The 22,983-nt window shown below is 51.6% G+C and overlaps 2 protein-coding genes, 1 long non-coding RNA gene and 1 other non-coding gene across 6 annotated transcripts in view; 3 read left to right on the forward strand and 1 right to left on the reverse strand.

Moving 5' to 3' along the window:
* Window positions 1-1,485, forward strand: part of FANCI (FA complementation group I) — an 83,799-nt gene extending 82,314 nt beyond the window's left edge. For 2 of the 3 annotated variants that reach the window (XM_030930245.1, XM_030930244.1), the window contains one exon: window positions 629-1,485. In XM_030930245.1, the coding sequence (XP_030786105.1) occupies window positions 629-691 (63 nt within the window). In that variant the 3' untranslated portion in view covers window positions 692-1,485. The remainder of the gene's footprint in view (window positions 1-628) is intronic. The other variant, XM_010378639.2, reaches the window with a different exon arrangement.
* On the reverse strand, window positions 553-18,279 carry POLG (DNA polymerase gamma, catalytic subunit). Its single transcript, XM_030930246.1, has 22 exons — window positions 17,648-18,279; window positions 14,610-14,805; window positions 13,165-13,332; window positions 12,908-13,054; window positions 12,679-12,758; window positions 11,379-11,561; window positions 11,124-11,275; window positions 10,823-10,949; window positions 9,662-9,898; window positions 8,305-8,425; window positions 8,011-8,097; window positions 7,599-7,706; window positions 6,977-7,137; window positions 6,200-6,253; window positions 5,978-6,095; window positions 5,341-5,476; window positions 4,978-5,224; window positions 3,442-3,564; window positions 3,145-3,313; window positions 2,741-2,949; window positions 1,602-1,762; window positions 553-1,059 (listed from the first exon to the last, which is right to left on the reverse strand). Exons 1-22 carry the CDS (start codon window positions 18,277-18,279, stop codon window positions 983-985), a joined length of 3,693 nt encoding a protein of 1,230 aa, XP_030786106.1. The 3' UTR covers window positions 553-982.
* A 1,278-nt stretch (window positions 18,280-19,557) lies between these two features.
* Window positions 19,558-20,973, forward strand: LOC104674352. The gene is made up of 2 exons (XR_749632.2): window positions 19,558-20,333; window positions 20,657-20,973. It is a non-coding gene; the product is annotated as an uncharacterized LOC104674352 (long non-coding RNA).
* On the forward strand, window positions 19,571-19,643 carry TRNAR-UCG. Its single transcript has one exon. It is a non-coding gene; the product is annotated as a tRNA-Arg (tRNA).
* Window positions 20,974-22,983: the final 2,010 nt, after the last annotated feature.

Raw genomic sequence — 22,983 nt, forward strand, 5'->3', positions numbered from 1 at the left:
CTTCAATTCATGCCAATGTCTTAACCTTTTCCCTTGTGGTTTGTTCCTCTCCCTTTACTCTTACCAGTGACAGTGCCACATCCCCATCCCTGCACCATCTTTGAAACAGAACCAAATGTTTCCTTACTTCTAGCACCTAAAATTTTCACCTTAGGTTCGTCTGATACGTAGCAAATCAGTAGCCCACTCCCATTTCAAAATTGGAAGTTTACATACAAATGCCCTGGATTTCTGACTTCTCAAGAATTTTGAACATGCATTCTTCAGATGATCACACTCCAGGGTGTAATGTACCTGGCCCCATCCACTCCCTTTACCCACTTGGCAGCTGCACTCAGGAGAGTCATGTAGCATTTTGATGCCAATAGCTTCTCTATCATTTTGTCCCATGAGTTTCCTCAGTATAGGAAAAGTCCTAAGAGAAGGTGGCACTGCCTTACTCTACACTTCGGAGGACTCCTTCCTCTTCTTCAACGTAATTACCTCCTGTGAGTGGGAAAGGGGGGAAAGCATGAGTAACACAGGCTTTGATGAGAAGATAAAGAGTTTTTTTTCTTCTTCTTCTTTTTATTTCCACTGCCTTGGAGCAGGTTTATCACATTAGAGCATTACTTCTTTCCCCTTCTAGGGCACTGCATCAGAGCATGGTGAACAGAACAAAGAACCAGCCAAGAAGAAAAGGAAAAAATAAATGAAATGCCTGAGTTAATGTGAACTTTGGGGCTTCTGCTTCATTTTTACCCAACAAGCAACAATGCCCCTTGTCCTACAGCCCACACCGATGTTGGCATCTTGGTTCTGAACCCACTGAATTCAACTGCACCTTCAGCTAGAAGGAATCTTCTTGGCAGGTCCAGGAACTGAAAAATGGCTGGCCTTAGGCAAGCCCTTTTGCAAAAAGCACAGCTGAAAGCCTGAGTTTGGGAGCCTGCACTGCCCCGATGAAGCTCCATGGGAGCAAATACAGAGCCTCCAGGCAGTGCTATGGTCCAGGCTGGCTTCGTTTTTCCAAGGAGCCTTTGGTGAGTTCAATTATCTGGTAAATATCCAGCGCTTCACCTGAAAAATAGTGCAAATTGGTTAGGAGCCACCTCAATAACTAACTGAGAGCTCAGAAGTGAGCAAACGAGCTTAATGCTAAGGTCAAAAAGGAGAGTGAAAGGTTGAGAACAACTGTCACGAATGGTAATGTTACATGTTAGGAGGGTCTGTTTTCTTTTTATATAAAATAAGTCTGTCTTAGATACATTTTAAATAGAAAATAAGCTTTCTGATTTACTTGTTTGGTATTTAAAGCACAGTTTGTTTTTCTGTCATCTAAGAATGCACTCTATAGAATAAATCCTCTTTAAACATTTCTGCTGTGGTTGAAGTAGGGGACAGGTACAGGTAGAATATTTGAAGCTCTGCTGTGTTCATTTTTGAAACATCATGTCACATTCACTGTGGATACAGGGCACCTTATAAACTGAAATTAGCCTAGAATATAGCATAAGTCAAGAGGGTGATCTCTGGGGCCCCAAGCTTCCTGTTCTGCAAAACCCACTCACTAGTCCACCTCAGATCCTATCTGTAATGAGAAACAAATGCGTTGTGCTCACCCTGGGGAATCCCGTATCTCCTTTCCATCCCAGTTGGGTTGGAAGGGGTTTTACAATCCATGGTCACTTCCTTCCTGAGGCACCGGTCAATATCAACTGCACTGAAAAAGGCGACTGACTGGGGCAAGTCATTCAGACCCAGCTTGTAGGCAAACATGCACCTGAAAGAGACCCAATCTCCCCTCACAGTCATGCCCCTCCTGTGAACACAGACGCATCACTCCTGGAGCAATGACCCCACACCCCTTAGAGCAGGGCTTCCCCTGGTCCAACACCCCATCTGTTCACTTAGCTAAGTCAAGAAAGGTGAAGGTCCAGCACTGTCTTCCATCCAGCAGCCTAACCTCCCACTGAGATACTGAAATGCAATTATGGACTCAACACACTTTTTTTTTCCAGTTTGGTACACTTTATTAATATACGAAATCACTTCCAATTGGGCCAGAGTTTGAAGCATAAATGAGGACTTTTAGCTTTGTTAAGCATAACCCCCCGGAGATGATTAAGAGGGCAATGGGAACAATGTTGAATATTGTAAACATCTCTTATTTACCCAATAATCAGGATAGATCATGGTTCCCAAACTGGTTCTGAGTGGCAGATCAACATGGAACGGTAATATCATTTAATTCATCCATAAGAACTAGGAATTTTACTACAAGAAAATACAACTCAATATATAAAATATATAAGATATTTTTAAAAATCATATTTGAGTGTCCCCATTAACAATGTTTTCTGTTAGCAGTCAAGTAACAAACTTTTGGCACTTAAGAAAACATTTATGGGAGAAAGAAAAACATCTCAATTTTCTATGAAATGAGAAAAGGCTTCTGTCATTTGATTTTCAAAATAGAAAAGTGTGAGTACCACCCTTTGGAATAATTCCCCTAACCTCACAGCTTCCTCAATGATCAGTCTTGGTATTTGACATTTTCAAACCCAAGAACTCTTTTTTTTAAAAAATTGAGGCTAGTCGTTTTAGGATTATAACTTTTTAAAAATTAGAAATAAGAAGGTGAAACATTCACTTCTAGGGGGATAAAAACTCAAAACTGCCCAGTCTGGCCCAAGAAGCGCTCACCCAAAGCCCCACATAGGAGCACATGGCCAGGCTAGAGGCCATGGGCCCCGCATACCTGGTCAAGAGGTTGGTGATCTGCAGGGCCAGGGCAGCACGGTAGCGGTCCTCCTCCCGCACCAGGTAGCGAACTTCGTCATGGATGCTGATGCAGAAGCGCCCATCTATGGCAAACTCTTCAAACAGCCACTTCATGGCCACAAGCATGAGATGTAAGTAGTCAACAGCAGAGCTCTGTACCACCCAATTCACACGGCTGGTCATAAACTGGGGAGGGAAAGTGGGCACAGGTGAGAGGGGCTATGCTACATACCAATTAACTCTAGGGTAGAAGCCCCAAGAGAAGCTTCACTCTGGCCCTACCTATGAACACTGGTAAGGTCCACAGGGAGCCTGTGCCCTGCCCTCTGCCCTGCCCTCCCCGGGGGCCCCTCTGCCTATGCTCCAAAGGTAGCAAGATACCTCTCCCTGGACAGCCGAGGGCTCCAGGGCTCGGCTGATGCGGCAGCCCAGCACCGGGGTACGTGGTATGTCAGACGTAGCAATGCTCTCAAGCTTATTGAACATTTCTGACTCTGTGCCCCCCTTCCATGCCCGTTCAGCAACCACCTCCCACTTCTTCCAGTGTGACCTAAGGGACCAGAAACAGAGGGCAGACTCTGTCTTTCAGCATCTCAAAGCTGAAAAACAAAGCATCAAAGTTCTTCTGGGGCAAGCCCAGACCCCTCCCTCCATCCTTAACACAAAGAAGGTTCTTACTTCCTTGCAGTTTCTCTCTGGACCTTGCGCAGATCCTGCAGGGAAATCCAGCCATCCTCAGTCCTGTCCACTGGGAGGTGCAACTTCCTCACCAGCCACTCACCCTCATCTGACAGCCGATACCTGGGGGCAGCGTTGTTATCACCATCATTCCACAGGAGTGCTTCCTGTGCCACACCTAGTGCCTTGGCATGGAATGTTCACATCACTTCAACTTTCAAAAACACTGGCATCATGCCAGTCTCCTAAAGGCTTTTATTCAGAGGAAGAAACAGGCTCAGAGAGGCTAAGTGCCTTGCCTAGGATCACGGAGCTAGATAAAGAGATGCAGCCCAGGCTTTTGTAGCCCCAAAGCCTGGGCCACCCCATGGTAGCCCAATAAAGGACAAAGACTCCAGCACACGAGCAACCACTATTCCTACTGTCCTGTTTCTTTAGACACTGAATTGTCCAATGACCAACACGGGCCTTATATTCAGGAGGCAGCAAGGACCATCACTCTAGATTTGGGGGGATGGGGTAAGAATAGGCTACCCTGAAGGGGAGGGAGCATTTGTTGAAGCAGAAAACACAACAGCCAGGCCTGGCTTACCCTTCTCAACTGCCACAACCCTAGACAATTCAGCTTCCATCTAACCTGCAGATCTCACGAGGCTTGTTGCCTGAAGGCTCCAGAGACCCGTCACTCACTTGTGTAAACGGCTTCCCTACCACCTGCGCCCGCAGTCCAAACTCCTGTGACACTTTCAAAGGTGTCCACAACTAAAGCCCCACCACCTTTCTTGCCTCCACCAGCACATGCTGCTCACGGTATGAGCCTTACCCAACCTCAACTTTATCTACTGGGTGATACTCAGCTCCCCTTTCCTGCATTTACAGTCATCAACCACTATATCATTTATCACATACTTAACTTTTAGTTGTTCATAAGAAAGTTTCCACAATGAGCCAGCTAATTAAATGTGGACAATGTATTGTACCTCAGGAAGTTGTACCTCTCTTCCCTCACACTTTTGGAACCCTCCAGAGTCTGCTAAGGCCCTGAGCACACAGTATGCACTACTATGAAAGGAAACAAATTGGAGAGCTAGGCTAAGTAACCTGGAGGCCTGGTAATGCTTTCTCCTGTATCAACATCAGCCTACATGCTCCAGTTTGCCACAGCGCCCTCCTGTCAACTCCTGTCTTCCACCCACTCCATTTGCTCTCATTCCCTGTAGGCATCTGAGTTTGCAACCCCTATATTATTGATTATGCGGCATAATCAGAATTGTCAAGATGCTACCACTTGGTGATAGTAAACCAAAAGTATAGCTTTACTCCCATGAGGAAAAACTGTTTAAGGCTGACTATAAAGCAAGCAAATGTCACAACAGGACAAATCATCCCAGAGCTAGGTTACACAGTTGTAGAAGGAGAGGGGCTAGGTGAGGGTTCAAGTAATGGGCACGAGATAGAACAGATGGGAGTACTAAAGGACAGTAACGCAGGCTTCAGGTCCTGGGTGTTAAAAGTGGATGGGAGAGGAACCCTCACCAGCGGAGGCCCTTGGTGACGGCGTACATCTGCTGGGCCTTCTCAGCTGCCTCCTGCTGTGTGAGCCGGTGGTTAAACTGCATTAGTAAGCGCTCAGCAAAGGGCTGCCCAGCCCCATAGATGCGGCCGTAGTTGAAGACTTTGGCATGCTCACGGCTGATGCCCACGGTAGCGGCTGTCTTACTGTGTAGATCAGTGCCCCTGCTCTTCCTGCCCTGCAGTGTCATCCACCCAAAGGCTGTGCAGCCTGGAAGATAAGCAGGAGTGAGAATAGAAACTCAGGAACATTCTGCCCAGTGTTCATCAGAACTGTCAATATGCTACCTGAGGGGCTGGGCTGCCCCAACCCCGGCTCCTGCTCACCATGCATGCCGGCAAAGTGGGCGTCTCCAAGCACAGCTGCAATCCACAGCTCTTGAGAGTCCACATCAGCACCTACAAGGGTGTAGCCAGGTGGGGCCTGCACCATGGCTTTCAACTCACTGCCTACTCGGTCAGGCTGTGGGAAGAGTGAGATACCCAAATGAGACTCCTCCTACCCTATTCCTGGAGCCAGAGTTGACTGAGAGCCTTTCCTAAGGGAATGGCTTTAGAGAATGCCAGACAGCACTGGTCAAACTCCATAGTTCTAGAGACAGCTACCTATCAGCAATTGGGTGACAGGTAAAGAATCTACTCTATGCCTAGCGCTATGCCAGACCCCTCACCTACATGGTCCCATCTAAATTCCATGAGAGATGTAGCTATTACGCCTGTCATTGGCCAGGAGCAGGTGCCCAGAACACATTTACTGAAGGAGTGGACAGGAATCATGAAGCCAGATTTTCCTGTCTTCCATCCACTCCAAGATCTGGGTCAGGCAGTGAACTAGAGTCCTGCCTGACCCCAGATCACAGGATCCTTTTCATGCTCCTTGCTAAATACCTAAAGGCCCTCAGAGCTGAGTTTCTACAGACCTGGGAGAGGAAGAGCAGGGGCCAGAGGTGCAGATGACACATACCCGGGCATTGCTGGCGGTGAGCCACGTGGGCTCCACAGCCCGGCGAGTGATGGTGCCGGCAGTCACCACTTGGGGCAGGATGGCCCCATAGAGGCCTTCCTCATCATAGTCGGGGTGCCTGGTAGGGTACAGGGGAAGGAAATGGGTCTTAGTTGCTTTGGCCCTAGGACCTATCACTTCACCTCAGTTCTCCTATCCTTACAACCACTCAGCAGACCATACCTGATCACAGCACGGGGCAGAGCTGACCTGGGCAGCCACACCACCATCTGGGAGCTGTGGGGACAAAGTAAGGCTCAGCACAGCCATGGGAAGCAGAATCTATCCCGCATCCCACCATGGCCCTCACCTGCCCACCTCCTGGACTGCTATACTCCTACCCAGCCTCACTAACTGGACTCAAGGTGAGCCCTGGCTCAGCCAAAGCCTGGGGTCCTGTGATATACCAGTCAAGAGCATAAGCCATCTGGGAACCAGCCAGGCCTCTGAGTGAGCTCCTGCTCCTCTCTGGGGGGCATTCATGAGGCACTCCTTCCACCACTGCCTCTTCCTACACACAGGCAGACTTCACCATCCCAAAACCCACTCTGCTCACCAGAGTGTGCTGGTGGCCACAACCACCTTGGAAATGGCCTTCAAGATGAATACATTTGCCATTCCTGACTACAAGACCCAGCTCCCAGCCCCCAACAGGCTTACAGGCCACCAGCTCTCCATGGTCCTCAGCCATATCCCATGGCTCCAGCAGTTACACCAAGAGGTTCTGTTGGGAGCTACGAAGGGCTCTCATGGTCCTACAGCACCATTCTTTTTACATTAACAGGGAAACTGAAGCTAGAGGGGAAGACTTGCCCAAGGTCCATGGCACCAGGACCAAAAGTAGCCAGGCCTCTGGACCACAGCTAGGCTGGCCCTCTGTGGGAATCCAGGGTTAGTCAGAGGTCCCTGGGTGGGAAGAGGGGGGAAAGGCGTCCCAGGACTCCTCCCATGGTGGCCCACCTGATACGTTTATGGGCGTTCCTCCAGAAAGAAATCATTTTGTTGATTTCCAGAGCACGGGGCCCACTGGCACCTCCTGGGCCAGCCTGCAGGGTGCCATCCTCCATCTTGGGCAGGAAGTCCTTGGCAAAGGGGCTTCCCACATTACAGCTATTACCATCCTGGATAGAGCAAAGGAAGCAGGGGCTGGAGGCAGGTGGCAGACCCCCGGGTGGGGAACCAATGTGAGCACCTGCACTCCTCCCAACACTGAGCCCAGAACCTCAGCAGTCTGAGGCAAATCCCTGATTGCATCACACATGCACAAATGCGCACACACAAACATGCGCGCACACACATGCGCACACACATGACCCCAGGACACAGACACAAGCAAACCTGGCTCCCCACATAGTGACAAATCGGCAGAATCTATCACGTACCAGATGTGCCCCTTGCTACCCGACTTTCATTAGAAAAACAAAAGCTGAGACATGACAGTATGTACCTGAAATCACACTCTGTCCCTCTACTAGTCATTCCCACAAAAAGGATAGTCTCAGGTGTGTCACTCTGAAGTCCTGCTGTGGGCCTTGAGCAGAGTAAGGACACACCACAGGACAGGCCATGACCCAGGACACACCTTGTGAGGCAGCTTGAAAAACCAGCAGCCAGGGATATCCACATCGTTGTAAGGTCCGTTGCCATGGTGATAGTTGGGCTGGCTGTCCTTGGGGCTGCCAGGGGCAGTCTGTGGGGGCCACACACCTAGATCAGGCCCTGTACCAGCACCTGCATTCAGCAAGGGCCAGGGGGTAGGGAGTGGGAAAAGGGCCTGAAACTGTTATCAGCTGGGAAATGACAAGATGGCCATGAGGTCTCACTCAGGCTTTCTCCTTGTCCTCCAACATGTGTGGGGCCTCCCAGGGACAGGGTGGCATCTCCAACCCCCCTAAGACCTAGGGAACTCTGGCTGGGAAGAACTACATGGGCAAGAGGAAGCCCATTCCACCCAGCACCCACCCAGAGAACCCCTGGGCAGGTGCACTGCTCACCAGAGCCAGCGGTTGACCTGGCACTGCAGCTCCCAAGTTCTCCACCTTGGCCTCAGCCTCCACTTCTAAGTAATCCAGTTCTTCTACCTGGAGTGGTCCAAGGACCAAGAGAGTGAAGCATGGGACTGGGTAGGTCCCAATCCACCAGCCCCTCCCTGCATGGTACTCAGACACCACAGGTCAGTCTGGGGTAAGCCACCAGTGCCAGCCTCCCACCCAAAAAGGCTGCTCCTTCCCTGGGTGGAACACAGAGACTTCCCCTCCCCAAAGCTCAGGTTCAGAGCCTGCCCTCACCGTTTGCCATATGGCACTATTGTCAGTGAGCAGGAACTCCTCAGCCAGGTCGGCCTCCTGGGGCGTTAGCTGCTGCTTCCCCTGTTCGAGACAGTGCTTCCTGTACAGGGACTCGATGGCTCTGGGCAGAGAACAGCAGCAGCAGCCTCTGATTACCATATGCCCACTGTGGGCCAGGCAGCTTGCTGGTGCCTTCCACAATTCCCTTTGTTTAGTCCTCAGAATCAGCTCTGAGGCAGAACCAGACAGCACTTTCCCCGGGTTTTAGACAGGGACTGACAAACTAAAAATGACAGCACTCTGGCAGCAGGCTGGGGTTTGAGGCCTTGTCTCACTCAAATCCAAGTTCCTCTTACACTATAGAACTCAAGAGAAGTTCTGAGAGCACAGCAAGAGGACAGGACCCAGGGCCCAGCTGCAGGCTGGCTCTTGCCAGCTCACCTACCCTTGGGCTCAAAGGAGCAAGGCCAGTCTTACCCCTTTTGTCCCAAGGCCCTGCAAGAGACTCAGGCTGCCTTGAAAAGCCAGGACTCGTAATTCTGGGCCACTGTAAGTTTCTCCCCAACACCTGCTTGTCTAAAGCTCAGGTTCTGTGATCTTAAACAAGTCAACAGAGCCTTTGTCAACTACAACATGGGGTTAACCATTCTAGCTCATGGGGCTCCTTGGGGAACAAATGAGGGAAGCACTGCTTGGCCCACAATTATCACTCAAATTATACATACATTTTTTAAAAAGCCCATCTCCCTGCTACTTGTAACAGCCCTCTGCATGTTCCTGTGAAGGCAGCTGTGCTGCCCGGCCCAAGAGGAAGGCCTTTAGTCCTCCCTACTCTGAACATCTCAACGTACTCCCTCCCAGGGCCTCTGAGATCCAGAGGGTAAGGGTAGCCATGGAAAAAAAAAAACATGAGGCCGGGCACAGTGGCTCAAACCTGTAATCCCAGCACTTTGGGAGGCCGAGACGGGCGGATCACAAGGTCAGGAAATCGAGACCATCCTGGCTAACACGGTGAAACCCCGTCTCTACTAAAAAAAAATACAAAACACTAGCCGGGCGAGGTGGCAGGCGCCTGTAGTCCCAGCTACTCAGGAGGCTGAGGCAGGAGAATGGCGTGAACCCGGGAGGCGGAGCTTGCAGTGAGCTGAGATCCGGCCACTGCACTCCAACCCAGGCGACAGAGCGAGACTCCGTCTCAAAAAAAAAAGAAAAAAAAAAAAAAAACGTGAACCCAGACGCCTTGTGTGTGTTTTCCCTTCTTCTGAACTCAGACTCTTGAACCCAAACTCTTTCCACTAGCCTGAGGGGAAGGGGTCCCTAGGCTCCAGCCCCTTCCTCCCCTGGGCCTGAGCCTTACCTGTAGGGGCAGACCACCCCAGCTGATTCCAGGGTGGTACCTGTCGGGAACTTGGCCAGGTTGTCCCGTCGCCCAGGCACCAGGTAGCCCCAGCCATGACGCTCTGAGTAGTGCAGAGGGAAGCCATCCCAGGTCAGTGCCATGAGTTTAGGTGTGACCCGCATCTGCAGGCTGAGGAGGCTGGGGCCTGGGGTCCATGCAGGGTCGTCTAGCCGGGGACAGAGCTTCCGGTACCATCTACGTCCCACCAGGAAGACAGCAGTGTCACAATGGTAAGGGCAGTTGTTGGGGGGAAGGTTCTCTCTCCCACAATATGCCCCACCCACCCTCCAAAGCCCTGGGGCTTTCTGGTGACCCCAGCCTACAGCCACCATCCCCTCCTCTGGGATGCTTTAGCCAGGACCCCCATGGAATCCTCTAGAAGAATATTTCAAAAGCAAAGACACTAAGTCAATCCCACTGCACTAGTCAGAAGCCAGGACACAAAAGCATACCCTGGCCCAGGGCAGGGCTCCTTCCCAAGCTACATTTCATCCAGTGTAACTGACCAGAGGAGGGAGCACATCTGCCCTCCCCACTCCTCTAGAGAAACACCAGTCCTTCTGGGTGCTCTCTTGCAGGCTGTTCACCAGAGTTGAGCCCAGGGTGAAGCTAGGAAGGCACTCAGGACACTTGCTCTCAGGGTCATGCAAGTGCAAAGCTGGCACCCTGCTGCTCACCCTGGCTGCCCTTTTTCTCATCTCTGCCACCCTATAAGGCTCAAAGGAAAGGGCACCTTCTCAAGGAAAGCTTCTTGATTTATTTCCCCAGGCAGAGTCAAAACTACCTATGGACACCAGCTGTACTAGCTGGTCTACATGCCTGGCTTCTCCTAGAAAAAAAGGAACTACTGGAAAGGAGGAGCTATGCTCCAGTCTGTACACCCAGTGGCTGCCACGGGCCAGTGCACAGCAGGTGCTCAGAACAGTGCTGAATGAGTCCAGTAAGCCAGTCCAGAGTGAGCAAATGAGAACAGGACTGGAAGACAGTATGAATGAATGGCAGCAGGTCAGTAAGTACACATGTGCATGATGCCTCTGTGCCAGAACCCAGACCAGGTCTGTCTTGAGAATGGCGCAAGGGTGGACTCTAGATACACTGCTGGGGGTGGGCTGGGCTCACCCAGGGTGTCCAGGAAGGTGCTGGGGCCGCTTGGGCAGGAGCTCTGTGGTCCCCTTCAGCTTCTGCAAGCAGGCGCGGGCCATGACATCTTGTTGAAACTCCTCCTCCTCACTGCGGGGGCCGAGGTCTGTGAGGGTAGGGGAAGACAATCAGGAGCAGGAGAAGGAACTCTCAGTAAGACCTGCTCCCACCCGCTCATCTCCAAAAGGCTGGAGCAACCCTTTCCAAGGACCCCTTCAATCACAGGACCTTCCCAGCAACAACCCCTACCCTACCTCTACCTCCTGCCCATGCTCCCCACCTTCCTGATCCATGGGATCACCAGGGGCCCCAGCCCCCTCGATGGGCAACTTGCTGGCTGTGGCTGGCTCCTTCTTCACCTTCTTAGCTTTCTTTTGCTTAAATTCTTGCAGGTCCCACTCCAGGTCCCAGAGCCAGGGGTCTTCTTTGTACCTACAGAGTCAGTCCACTAGGGCAGGACTAAGGCTAAGCTGAAGGCTAGACCACCCACCTGCCAGTCCCCTGCCTAGATCCTGCCCACCCAAGGCCTGGCTACCTCTCTCCTGAGAGCAGCTGGCAGGCGTCGTTGGCCAGGTCCATCAACGACTTCTTCATCTCCCGCTGGAGCTCCTCATAAGTGCCCTGTGCCTCTGCCAGGTAACGCTCCCAGTTCTGGTTGACAGGCAGGTAGGAGACACCCATCTCCAGCATGCCAGCCAGAGTCACTGGGTGGGGACACCTTGGAGGCAAACACCAGCAGCTGCCATAAATGACCACAGGAGGCAAGACTTTGGCCCAATCCCTGAGCTGGTTTAGCAAGCCTCAACTGAGCCACCGACATGGCACAGCTCAAAAGTCAGACAAGGCATTAAATCCCAGCTCACTGTTACTCATCCCTGGGTAAGTAACCCCATCTCTTGGAGTCTCAGTTCTTTCATCTATAAAATGGGAACAATATCATCCCATCCTCAGGGGTAATGTGGGAAATATAGATGGCGAAAGTGAAAATGGCTGCCACACATGGAGTAATAACTGTGTGCCAGGCACTGTGCTAATAATCCCATACATGAAAAACATCATGCCTGAACCTCACAACTTGGGTGGTAAAATACAGCTGACCTTTAAACAACACAGGTCTGGATCGTGCAAGTTCACTTACACACTTACTTTCTTCTGCCTTAGCCACCCGAGACAGCAAGCCCAACCCCCCTCCTCCTTCTCCTCCTCAGCCTACTCAACGTGAAGGACAGAGATCTTTATGATGATCCACTTCCACCTAATGAATAGTAAACACATTTTCTCCTCATGATTTTCTTAATACATTTTCTTTTCTCTCGCTTACTTTAAGAATATAACATATAATACATACAACATACAAAATATATATTATGTTATCAGTAAAGCTTCTAGCCAACAGTAAGCTATTAGTAGTTAAGCTTTGGGTCAAAAGTTCTAGCCACATTTTCTTCCCTTCCTTCTCTCAGTATCTTTGGTACAAATATACCTGAATTTTCAGCTACACAAGGGTCACTTCATAAGACGGACTCATTAATAAACATAAGCATGATGTACATGAAGCCCTTGGTTAAGGATCTAGTTCAGAGAAGGTGCATAGTAAACCAGGACCATGCACATGAAACACAAGCACAACTCCATGACCCTCCCTTCCAGGGCTTCTGTAGAAATCCAGAGTCCAGGGCCCAGATGGACACCACTGGACAGAAGGGCTCCATTCTTTCAGCCTAGAAAAGCTAAGGTCCCCAACCTGAGATAGAACCAGTGCCACCTGATTACAGCAGGCCCAGGTACCAGGAACACACTGACCCCCAAAGATTCCCACATGGGCTCCCCCTCACCTCTCCAAGAAGAGCGGTAGCTGCTCCTGGAAAACCTCATGGGTGGCCCACACGTCCTGGGCACAGTACTGCATCAGGTCCTGGCACAAGGTGACAGGAAGACGCAAGGTGGGCAGCCATCCCATTACCACCACCAGGTCTCAGGGTCAGGCCTGGCAGTTGTATCTCCCCAAGCGCAGCTAGGGGTGTGCCACAGCCCATCTCCCGAGAGCCCCCTCTAGCACCATACCTGGAAGTTCTCACGAATGTCCTTCATGGTACCCTTCACGAACAGTTCTCGAGGCTCCTTCTCTAAGGGAGGCCCCCCTACATAAAGTCTGTGCACCTCTGCTAGACTGTTGACACTGCTGATGTCCAGCCAGTCCCAGGATGAGATCTGGGGAACCAGAGCAAGGGACACGGCAGATCAGCTTGGCCTCGGGTCAGACGGGCTGGTGAGGGGGGTCCCAAGCACTAGGCTCCTGCCCACTGGCAGTGTGCTCTCACCGCTGGGCCTCTTCTGGCTTTCCTCTGGGACTTCTGGCCTTGCTTTGTGGGGCCCTGGACCTTGTGCTTGCCCTGCTTGGCTGCTATCCACAAACTGCGCTGGAAGCTACTTAGCCCTGAGATGGCCATGTGCATGCTCATGGTGTCCAGGAAACGCATGTGGGAACCCTGAGGAAGAGGAGGAGGAAAGGAAAGGGAAGGAGGGAGGCTGCAACTGTGGGGCCAGCCCACCACTGCTTAGTAGTGTGGACCTCCAGCCCCACCTCAGCTCCTCAAACAGCCTCCCCTCCCAGCACACAGCCTCCAGCACAAAATACAGAATCCTCGTGTTTGTTCATGCTTGCCCCATCACCTTTAAGGGGCCTGCCTTCCCAAATCCTAGCCACCCTTTAAGATGCAGGCCTGGCTCAAACCCAACGTGCAAGTCCTTCCCAGCTTCCAGCAATAGCTCCGAGCAACGTAGATACAGAGTGGCCAAAACAAAGCCTTCAGGGCTATCTGGTCTGGCCCCAACCCTGTCACTCATAAGCTGTGTGGCCCTGGGCACGTCAACAAGGCTGTCTGAGCCTCAGCACCCTCAGCTATAGGCTAAGGTTGCTCTCCCCTGCCCGGCCTGTCTCCTAGGGCTGCTGTGAAGATACAATGAAAAAACACTTCATAAAATTAAGAATTGCCACTACTATACACCAGGCAGAGTACTGAGTGTTTGACATGCAGGCATTGTTCCAACCCTCCTATTAATCCTATGAGATTTATGTTATCTCTGCCTTTTTATTAAAAAAAGGAAACTAAGACTTAAGAGATGTTAAGGACCTCATAGTAGTCATCAGTGGTTATGGCAGGAAGTGAGCCCAGGCTGTGGCTCAAAACCTTTAAGATCCATGCTAGGCTGGGCGCAGTGGCTCAAGCCTGTAATCCCAGCACTTTGGGAGGCCGAGACGGGCGGATCACGAGGTTAGGAGATCGAGACCATCCTGGCTAATATGGTGAAACCCCGTCTCTACTAAAAAATACAAAAAACTAGCCGGGCGAGGTGGCAGGCGCCTGTAGTCCCAGCTACTCGGGAGGCTGAGGCAGAAGAATGGCGTAAACCCGGGAGGCGGAGCTTGCAGTGAGCTGAGATCCAGCCACTGCACTCCAGCCCGGGTGACAGAGCGAGACTCCGTCTCAAAAAAAAAAAAAAGATCCATGCTAAGCTCTAAAATGCCACAGAGATAAAGGCCATTATTACTTTGTGACAACTTAGGTCCTATACCAGGCTTTCCCGGGGACATAAACAGCTAGGCACAGGGACCAGAGGCACAGCTGGTCAACAGACGGGCCTTGTGGCTTCAGCAAAGGCAATAGAGACACTTGCCAGGAAAGCAGTGCCTTCCGTAACCACTGAGATTAGGGCTCCTGGCCCATCCCATGCCAGAACCTGTAGCTGGCCCCAGGAACCTTACCTGGATCAGGTACTGCTCCCTGATATGAGCTCGGTCAAAGGAAACATTGTGCCCCACCACTAACTGCTCCTGCCAATCTCTCTGGGTGGGGCTGCTGGCACCAGCAGGGACCTCCAGGGGGATGAGGTCAGCCGGCGACAGCTGGCTGGTCCAAGAGTAACGCTCTTCCACCAGCCGCCGGCTGCACCAGGAATACCTGAGGGAGGCGAGAGGCAGGCAGGTTCACCATGGAGACATTAAACTTCCACTCCACAACACCCATTGCACACCTACCACTACATGCCAGATGGCGTATTGGCAGCTGGGGACACAAGTGAGACCAAAGGGTGCTCCTAACTCAGCTACAGGTCAGGTGTAGCAGGGTGGGTGTGTGTGCTGGTGGACAAGAGCTACAAAAGCTTCTTTAAACTTCTGCACAAAAAAATGGAACTTTTGGGCTATTAGACCTACATGCAGGTATTATGTTACAGCCTGGGCCATCAAGGTGTTTGCTAGACCCAGTGTTCACTAAGTCTACATCTAGCTCTGAGGTTTTATGAACATTATCAACCTCTTGTGTCTGTAGGCACAAACCAACTACTGTTCAAAGTGCTAGTAAAGGAGATAACACAGTAACAGAACCGAAAGTGGAGATTTTTTTTAATTGAACTGGCAAAAAAAAAAAAAAAGACAAATACTGCACACATGTACAGGATGAATCATCTCACGGCTGAAAAGATTCTGGGGGACAAAGAACAAATCACACACCTTGGAGAATCTCACCCTCAGTGAGAGACCAGGGAAAGTGCCAGAATGAGAAAATGTATGTGCACGTGATAAGGTGGGGGTGGGAGGAGAGGGGATGAGTGCGGCCTGTTGGGGGCCTGACACTGATTCAGTAAAAGGCTGCAGTTTGCTCAAGATCCACAAGGCTAGGTGTAGGGGAATGGCCATTGAAGAAATGCCTGTTGCAAGCCACAGATTGTTCTCAACAGTCAAGGCCCACTCAGCATCAAAGTGAGTGACGAGGCCATGTGTGGACAACACTGCAGAGAAGGAGCTCCTTGCAACCTTTATGGAATGGAAGAGGGAGTATCTGGCTCAACAGATTCAACACATATAAAATTAATTTCTTTCAAAGAGAAAGCAAGAGGGTCCTAGTTTTAAACCTGACAAAATCTAACTCATACTCCAAATGGTGAAAATAAGCCAAGGGACTAAAAGAAATCCCCCCCACCTTTTAATTTAGCATGTCAAAGCCCTTACAACACAGACAAAAAGGCTAAAGAATGCCAAATAGTTGAGGCCATGGTGATAACAGGGACTTTGGTTACGATAAAAAGCCACACTGGTGTCAAGATGCAGCTCTGCAGCTGTGCATGAAGCCATCTCATTATAAACTAGTGATTAAAAAGAAGAAAGCCAAATTTAAGATGAGTAGGGATCTATGCCATTAATACTAGTTTTACTGTGAATCTCAGATAAATGTTGATGGCCGGAGTGATGTCCCTTTCTACTGCCCAAAATAATTAATAAATGTTGATGGCCGGAGTGATGTCCCTCTAGCCTGATGGCCAAAGCCCTTACCAACAGCCTTTGGGAAGAAGCTGCCCCGTGGGAGGCTCAGAGCTGACGAAGGCTTCTCCTCCCATTGTAAACTGTGGGATGGTCAGGTACCTAATGTTACTCAGTTAAGGGGCGGGGGCATGCCCAGGTTCAAAGTGGACCGCTATTAGGGCACCATGTGGCACCCACCTCCACCCACCAGTCAGACTCCTAGGAGGAAGGTCCCAGCACGAGCCCAGGCCTTAACAATGACTTCTGCCATCAGGCCAATGCCCTGAGTACCACTGGCAAGAATGGAATGAGAATGAGGGCAGAGAGGGAAGGACAGGGAGGGAAAGGAGAGGTAAAAGGAGAGAAAGGAGGAGGAAGAGAAAAGCGGACTTGAGGTAACTTGGCCAAAAATGACCAACAGATCAAAAAACAAATCTTTCTTGTCACTGATTTCCTAATTTTCTTTCAGCCACCAAAGCCTACTCTATCCTTCCAAATGATGGCCAGTATTCCCCTTTACTTTGACCATCGAGTTACATATTCTAAGTAGTGTGATTCTCATTGTAACTGGAACTCAATCAATGCAGAATCATCTAGTTTTGCTCTTTTCAGCCATTAATGCCTACCTTATCTATTTAGCCATGTTTTCACCATTTTCAACTGCATATTTAACATTTCGCAGCTTTCTTTACAAAGATGTAGCTTCCAATAGGAATAAAGAAACTGCCAACTTTTTTGCTGGCCATGCCTGAAAGCATTAAGGTTGTAAATAGTATTTTAATCCTGGAATGAAGAATAAAAAAAGGGGAGAAACAGTACTGCCATCATTGTTTGAAAAAGAAACTTGGGTAGCACTTAGAAAGTTATTTAAAAAGAAAAGAGAGATTGGATATACTTGTTTGGGACCAAAATGCCTGCTTGGAAGGCTGGGGGAAGGAAGCAATGTTTCTCAACTAGGGTTGGTCAACCAGATGCCGCCTCAAGGGGGCATGTGGAAACGTTGGCGGCGGGGGCAGCAGGGCGGGGGGTGTTGGTCTGGCATTTATGGGAAAGGCCGGGGATACTAATGTCCTATAATGCCTGGGACAGTCCCACAAAAGGGAGCTTTCTACTGCCCAAAATAATTAATAGCTCCCCAAACAGAAACACCGTTCAAATGACTTTTCAGACTAACTTCTCATGACGCCATTAGGGGAGCGGGTAAAGGCACCAAATCATGGTGATCTTAAGTGGCCTCCCACAGGTCTCATCTACAGCGCTCTACTGTGATTCTCCACATGGCCTTTACTGCCTGACATATACTTGGGTATTTGCTTACTGCCTGTGATCTACCCACCAGAAAGTGAGTCCCACATAAACAGGGGTCTAGTCCTAATTCACCACATCAGTGCTCCCTACGTGAGCACCCAGCACATAACAGGACCTCAGTAAATGTTCACTGAAACAAACTATTAAGCTGGGCCCCCATGCCTGCTTATGTCCCCAACCCTGCCCCTACTTACCAGGCCGAGGGGGATATGGCCACCGCCAATGTGGGGCAAGTTCCCTCTGCCAAGCAGACCTCCACGTCGAACACCAGGGCCCGCTCCTCGGGGATGGCCACGGGTACGGCCTCCCCCTCGGGGCCGTACCGGGTCCAGCCCTCCGCCCAGGCCCAACCCGGGGGCTGCGGGGGCAGCCGGGCCTGCAACAGCGAGTTGGCCGCCTCCAGGTAGGGCAGGCTCTGCTTCTGGGCCAGGAGGCGGAAGTGCTGGTCCAGGTTGTCCCCGTAGAGGGGCGGCAGGCGCAGCTCCACGTCGGGCAAGGGCGCCGCTGGCTGCCCCCAGAGCCCGTGCTTCTGCAGGTGTTCGACGCTGCGGCGCACCGCGGCCTCGCCGGGTATCTCCCCTCCTTGCCCGAAGATTTGCTCGTGCAGCCCTTTCGAGAGCATCTGGATGTGCAATGGGTTGTGCCGCAGCTGCCCGTCCTCCGAGGATGGCACTTGCGGCTGCTGCTGCGGCTGCTGCTGCCGCCGCCGCCGCCCGTCGCTGGGGTCGGACGCGGGGACGGAGCTGGAGACCCAGCGCCCCGGAGCTGGAACCGGCCCTGGCACGACGGTGGCGCCGGCCAACTTCCTCCAGAGGAGGCGGCTCATGGTTGGTGCAGGGACCCCCACGCTGGGAGTCAGAACACCTGGCTTTGGACTCCAGCTTGGCTGCTTTTACTGGCTAGAAGACGTGGAGAGAGACACGTCCTGTCTCTGCTCTCCTGTCAGTGAAATGGGTTTGACCATGCCTGCCTTCCACCCCAAATCCTAAAGGAGACAGATGATATAAAGCGTTATTTTACCATACATGTAAAAGGTGTATTCATAGTCACCATTCCTTGAGCATTTACTGCGTCCCCAGCACGTGCCAGGCGCTTCAGTTGCATTTTCTGTTAAGCCTCAAAACTTGGGAAACGTCAATACCCCTCCTGGGGAAACCGGGGTCCACGCAGCTTCGTCAGTGGACCCACGTGGGGAAGCCGAGGGCAGCGAGTAAGAGAGCAGTGTCTGCGGAAGGGCGACGCGGCTTTGAACCCCGCTTCTGGCTCTCCCGAGCTGTGTGACCTTGGGCAACGCTCCTTAGGCCCTGATATCCTATTCTGTAAAATGGGATTACAGATTCTGCCTGTCACACAGGGCCGCTGTCCGGAGCACACAGGGCGCCTACGTCTTGCGGCCCTGCTCTTGGCAAGCAAATGGTGGCTGCCATTACCGCGACCGGCGTGGCCCGAGAGCCTAGCGTCGAGAGGTGCCAGAACCCGGATTCGAACCCGTAAGGTGGGCCGCCGTCCCCTGGGACCTCCACCCACACCTGGACCACGGCCCAGCCGGCCGAGGGCGTCCTGCAGCGGGCGTGGGCGGCCACCCCCGTGAGCCCCGCCGCCCGCCTGCGCCCGGCAGAGCCGCCGCCCTGCTCCGGGCCTCGCTCCCTGACTGGAGAGGGAGGGGCCGCGCCGCCGCTCAGCGACCCGGCCTCCCCGCCGCCGAACCCGCCGGAAACCTGTCCGCACGGTGCTTCCCGGTCTGCGGTTCCCCAGACCCCAGGCCCACGGCGCGGCGTCCCCCTACGCGCGGCCTACGCAGCCTCGGGGTGGCGTGTGGCCTCCACCCGGCCACTACGCTTCGCTGGCAGCAGCAACTTCCCGTCTGCACCCGACTAGGTCCCGCTGCTACCCGAGAGGCAAGCGGGAGACTCCCAGCGCGACCAATAGGAGGGCCGCCAATGGTGCGATCCGCCCGCGGGGGGAGAAAGGGGACTTCTGGGTGGGCTCTCCCTGCGGAACACTGCGAACTAAAGGCCAACCTCCCCCTCTCAAGGAGCAGGTGGGTTGGTCCCGAGCTAGCCGGTGGGCGGAGGTAACATTTTTATGAGTTGCTCAAGAAGAAGTAACGACGAAGTGGCCGCGTGGCCTAATGGATAAGGCGTCTGACTTCGGATCAGAAGATTGCAGGTTCGAGTCCTGCCGCGGTCGTAAGATGGTATTATAACTAACTTTTAGTTTGTTTCCCTTCAGGAACGAAGGATTGAGACTATGTGAATGTAGTCCCTGCCGATTCTTACCGCAATTCAAAGATGTGTGGAACGCGAAGATCCGCGGAAGTAACCACTCCCACCCACCACGCCCACAAGTCCCTGCGAGATTGCCCGCCTACCTGTCTCAGCGGAGGCACATTTCTAAAACGTGCCAGGTCTCTCTCACACCCCGTCGCAGGTGGAGGAAAGTGGAGAGGGCGGGGCATCCTATACAGTAAATCTCAGTTTATACTCAGTTGATGGTTTCCAAGAGTTGGGGCTTGCAGCCGTAAGCGAGGCTCTCTTCCTCGCCCATCCCTTGCTGCCTCCTCGCCTCCTCGTCCTGAGCAATTCTGATGGGTAAAAATGTTGCCTTCCGTTGAACCTAGCCTCCAGCCCACAGCGGCTGGACCTTGTCCCCCTCCCCAGCTGTTTCCGGTCTCCGCATCCGTCTTCTGTTGCTCCAGGTGCTTCAACAACTCTCAGCACTCGGTGGTTGGTGAACTGTGGCAAAGTGCACGCAGAACTAGGTCTACGTGATTACCGCCTGAGGGTTGGGGTCTGGAGGCCCAGCTGCACAGATGAAAGGGAGGCTCGGAGACGTTTAGGACCAGCCGAGATCACACAGCTGATTAGGAATAAAATTCAGGTCAAGGCCGGGCGCGGTGGCTCAAGCCTGTAATCCCAGCACTTTGGGAGGCCGAGACGGGCGGATCACGAGGTCAGGAGATCGAGACCATCCTGGCTAATACGGTGAAACCCCGTCTCTACTAAAAAATACAAAAAACTAGCCGGGCGAGGTGGCGGGCGCCTGTAGTCCCAGCTACTCGGAGGCTGAGGCAGAAGAATGGCGTAAACCCGGGAGGCGGAGCTTGCAGTGAGCTGAGATCCGGCCACTGCACTCCAGCCTGGGCGACAGAGCGAGACTCCGTCTCAAAAAAAAAAAAAAAAGAAAGAAAAAAAAAAATTCAGGTCAAGCTGAAAGTCGGCCGCCACCGTCCAGCGTGGATCCCAGGACACCGTGAACGGATTTGAGAAATTGACCTTGGCGTTTTTCAGCAGTGGGGTGCAGGGAAACAGTCCTCCTGCGGGCTGATGCCGACCCTCACCTGCTCCCGCCACCTGGAGAGGTAGAGAGAAGCCCCGAGCCAAGCAGCATTGAGCTCTAGTCCCTTCTATTTAAATATGAAATATTTTGCATCCACTTTTCTAGATGTACTTAATATACACAGTGTTTTAATGTTTGTGGTTTTTTGTTTTGCCAAAAAAAACACACAATCAGAAATTCATCTCTTTTTTTTTTTTTTTTCACATAACGGTTGACTTTTACAAAATACTGGAAGGAGAGGCTCTCAGCTTAAATAAGGGAGTCCCTGAACGGGGAAAACATTTTCATCTTGTTTCTTCTAACCGCCTACTGATACTTGGCATTTCCTCCAATTATGAGCACAGGCTGTCAGCCACCGTGGTATTAACAGTGCCTGTGACTTTGTCCCCTCTAGCGACCACAGATATTTTCATAACGCATTACAGGTGCTGCAGGTTTTTCAAAATTTGTTTGCACTCATCTGTACTTCAAAATAACGGTGGTTACTAGACTGCCGCTAGATCCTATTAGTTAATAAGTTTACCTATTTGTCCTAATATTTCAATACCTTTGATGTTCTTTGCAATCCTGCATGTTTTATGTGCTTAAAAACACTATTCTTCCATATAACCAAAGACTGCCTGTACCCCAAAAACTATTGAAATAAAAATTAATAAAACATATTTCACAGAAAAAAATTAAAAACAGAAACACTACTCTAGGCCAGGCACAGTGGCTCACGCCTGTAATCCCAACACTTTGGAGGCTGAGGTGGATGGATTGCCTGAGCTCAAGAATTCAAGACCAGTCTGGCCAACATGGCGAAACCCCGTCTCTACCAAAAAAATACAAAACAGCCCAGTGTTGTGGCACACACGCCTGTAATCCCAGCTACTCGGGAGGTTGAGGGAGGAGAACCGCTTGAACCCAGGAGGCGAAGTCTGCAGTCAGCCAAGATTGCACCACTGCACTCCAGTCTGGGCAACAGAGCGAGACTCCATCCCCCTGCCCCCACCCCAAAAAACAACAAAACGAAACAAAACAAAAAACACTATTCTAAGAAGGTGTCTATGACACAAAAAAGCTACGAACTCCTGGCTTAACTGTCCACAGGGGCTGCTGTTGCCAGGCCTGATTGACCTCCACTGAGATTCAGTCTCAGGAGATGTCCATCAAGATGCCTGCTCCTCACATAGACTACTTCAGGCCAGCCTAGTGCCCTGGCCCTGGAATTAGAATCTTCAACAAGGACAAAAATGTTTAATACTGATTCCTGCTGAGGGAGGGTACCTGGAGGCCTGCACCCTTTCTGCCAAGTTACACTCTGTTTCCAGGTCTTTCTGAGCCCAGCTCCTCCACTTCCCCTGCCTCCTTTTCTAGGAGCTCCCCCACATCCTTCTAGAAAAGTCTGTCCCTGATAGTAGTTCCTGAGAAACAGTTACATTTTCCCACAATTCCCTGGACCTCTCCCCCCACAGAGCAAGAGGCAAAGTTCATCAGGACCCCTGTCCTCATCACAACATTCTGTACTTTTTTTCTTGTTTTTCTTCTGAGACAGGGTCTCACTCTGTGAGTGCAGAGGCGCGATCTCAGCTCACTGCAGCCTCCACCTCCCAGGTTCAAGCGATTCTCGTGCCTCAGCCTCTGGAGTAGCTGAGATTACAGGTGTGCGCCACCATGCGGATCTAATTTTTTTTTTTTTTTTTTTTTTTTTTTTGAGACGGAGTCTCGCTCTGTCGCCCAGGCTGGAGTGCAGTGGCCGGATCTCAGCTCACTGCAAGCTCCGCCTCCCGAGTTTACGCCATTCTCCTGCCTCAGTCTCCTGAGTAGCTGGGACTACAGGCGCCCGCCACCTCGCCCGGCTAGTTTTTTGTATTTTTTAGTAGAGACGGGGTTTCACCATGTTAGCCAGGATGGTCTCCATCTCCTGACCTCGTGATCCGCCCGCCTCAGCCTCCCAAAGTGCTGGGATTACAGGCTTGAGCCACCGGGCCCAGCCCAATTTTTGTATTTTTAGTAGAGACTGGTTTCACCATGTTGGCCAGGTTGGTCTGAAACTCCTAGCCTCAAGTGATCCGGCCACCTCGGCCTCCCAGAGTTTTGAGATTACAGGCTTGAGTCACTGCACTGGGCCAGAACACCCTGTACTTTCAAAGCATGTACCTCAGTTGTAACTAATGATGATTTTTAAAAAATCTCCCCTTTCCACTGC

Source organism: Rhinopithecus roxellana, chromosome 5, assembly GCF_007565055.1.
Source record: "Rhinopithecus roxellana isolate Shanxi Qingling chromosome 5, ASM756505v1, whole genome shotgun sequence".
NCBI classification, from domain to species: Eukaryota; Metazoa; Chordata; class Mammalia; order Primates; family Cercopithecidae; genus Rhinopithecus; species Rhinopithecus roxellana.

Bases quoted from the DNA above. Each gene is read 5' to 3' on its own strand.
- POLG (XM_030930246.1), bottom strand. From the start codon at position 18,279: ATGAGCCGCCTCCTCTGGAGGAAGTTGGCCGGCGCCACCGTCGTGCCA. The intron at 11,276-11,378 runs GTAGCCAGGCCT...CTGACTCTGTAG, and splicing joins CAGCTGCTCTCAGGAGAGAG to GTACAAAGAAGACCCCTGGC. The intron at 5,477-5,977 runs GTATGTGTCATC...CTCTTCCCACAG, and splicing joins TCACCGCCAGCAATGCCCGG to CCTGACCGAGTAGGCAGTGA.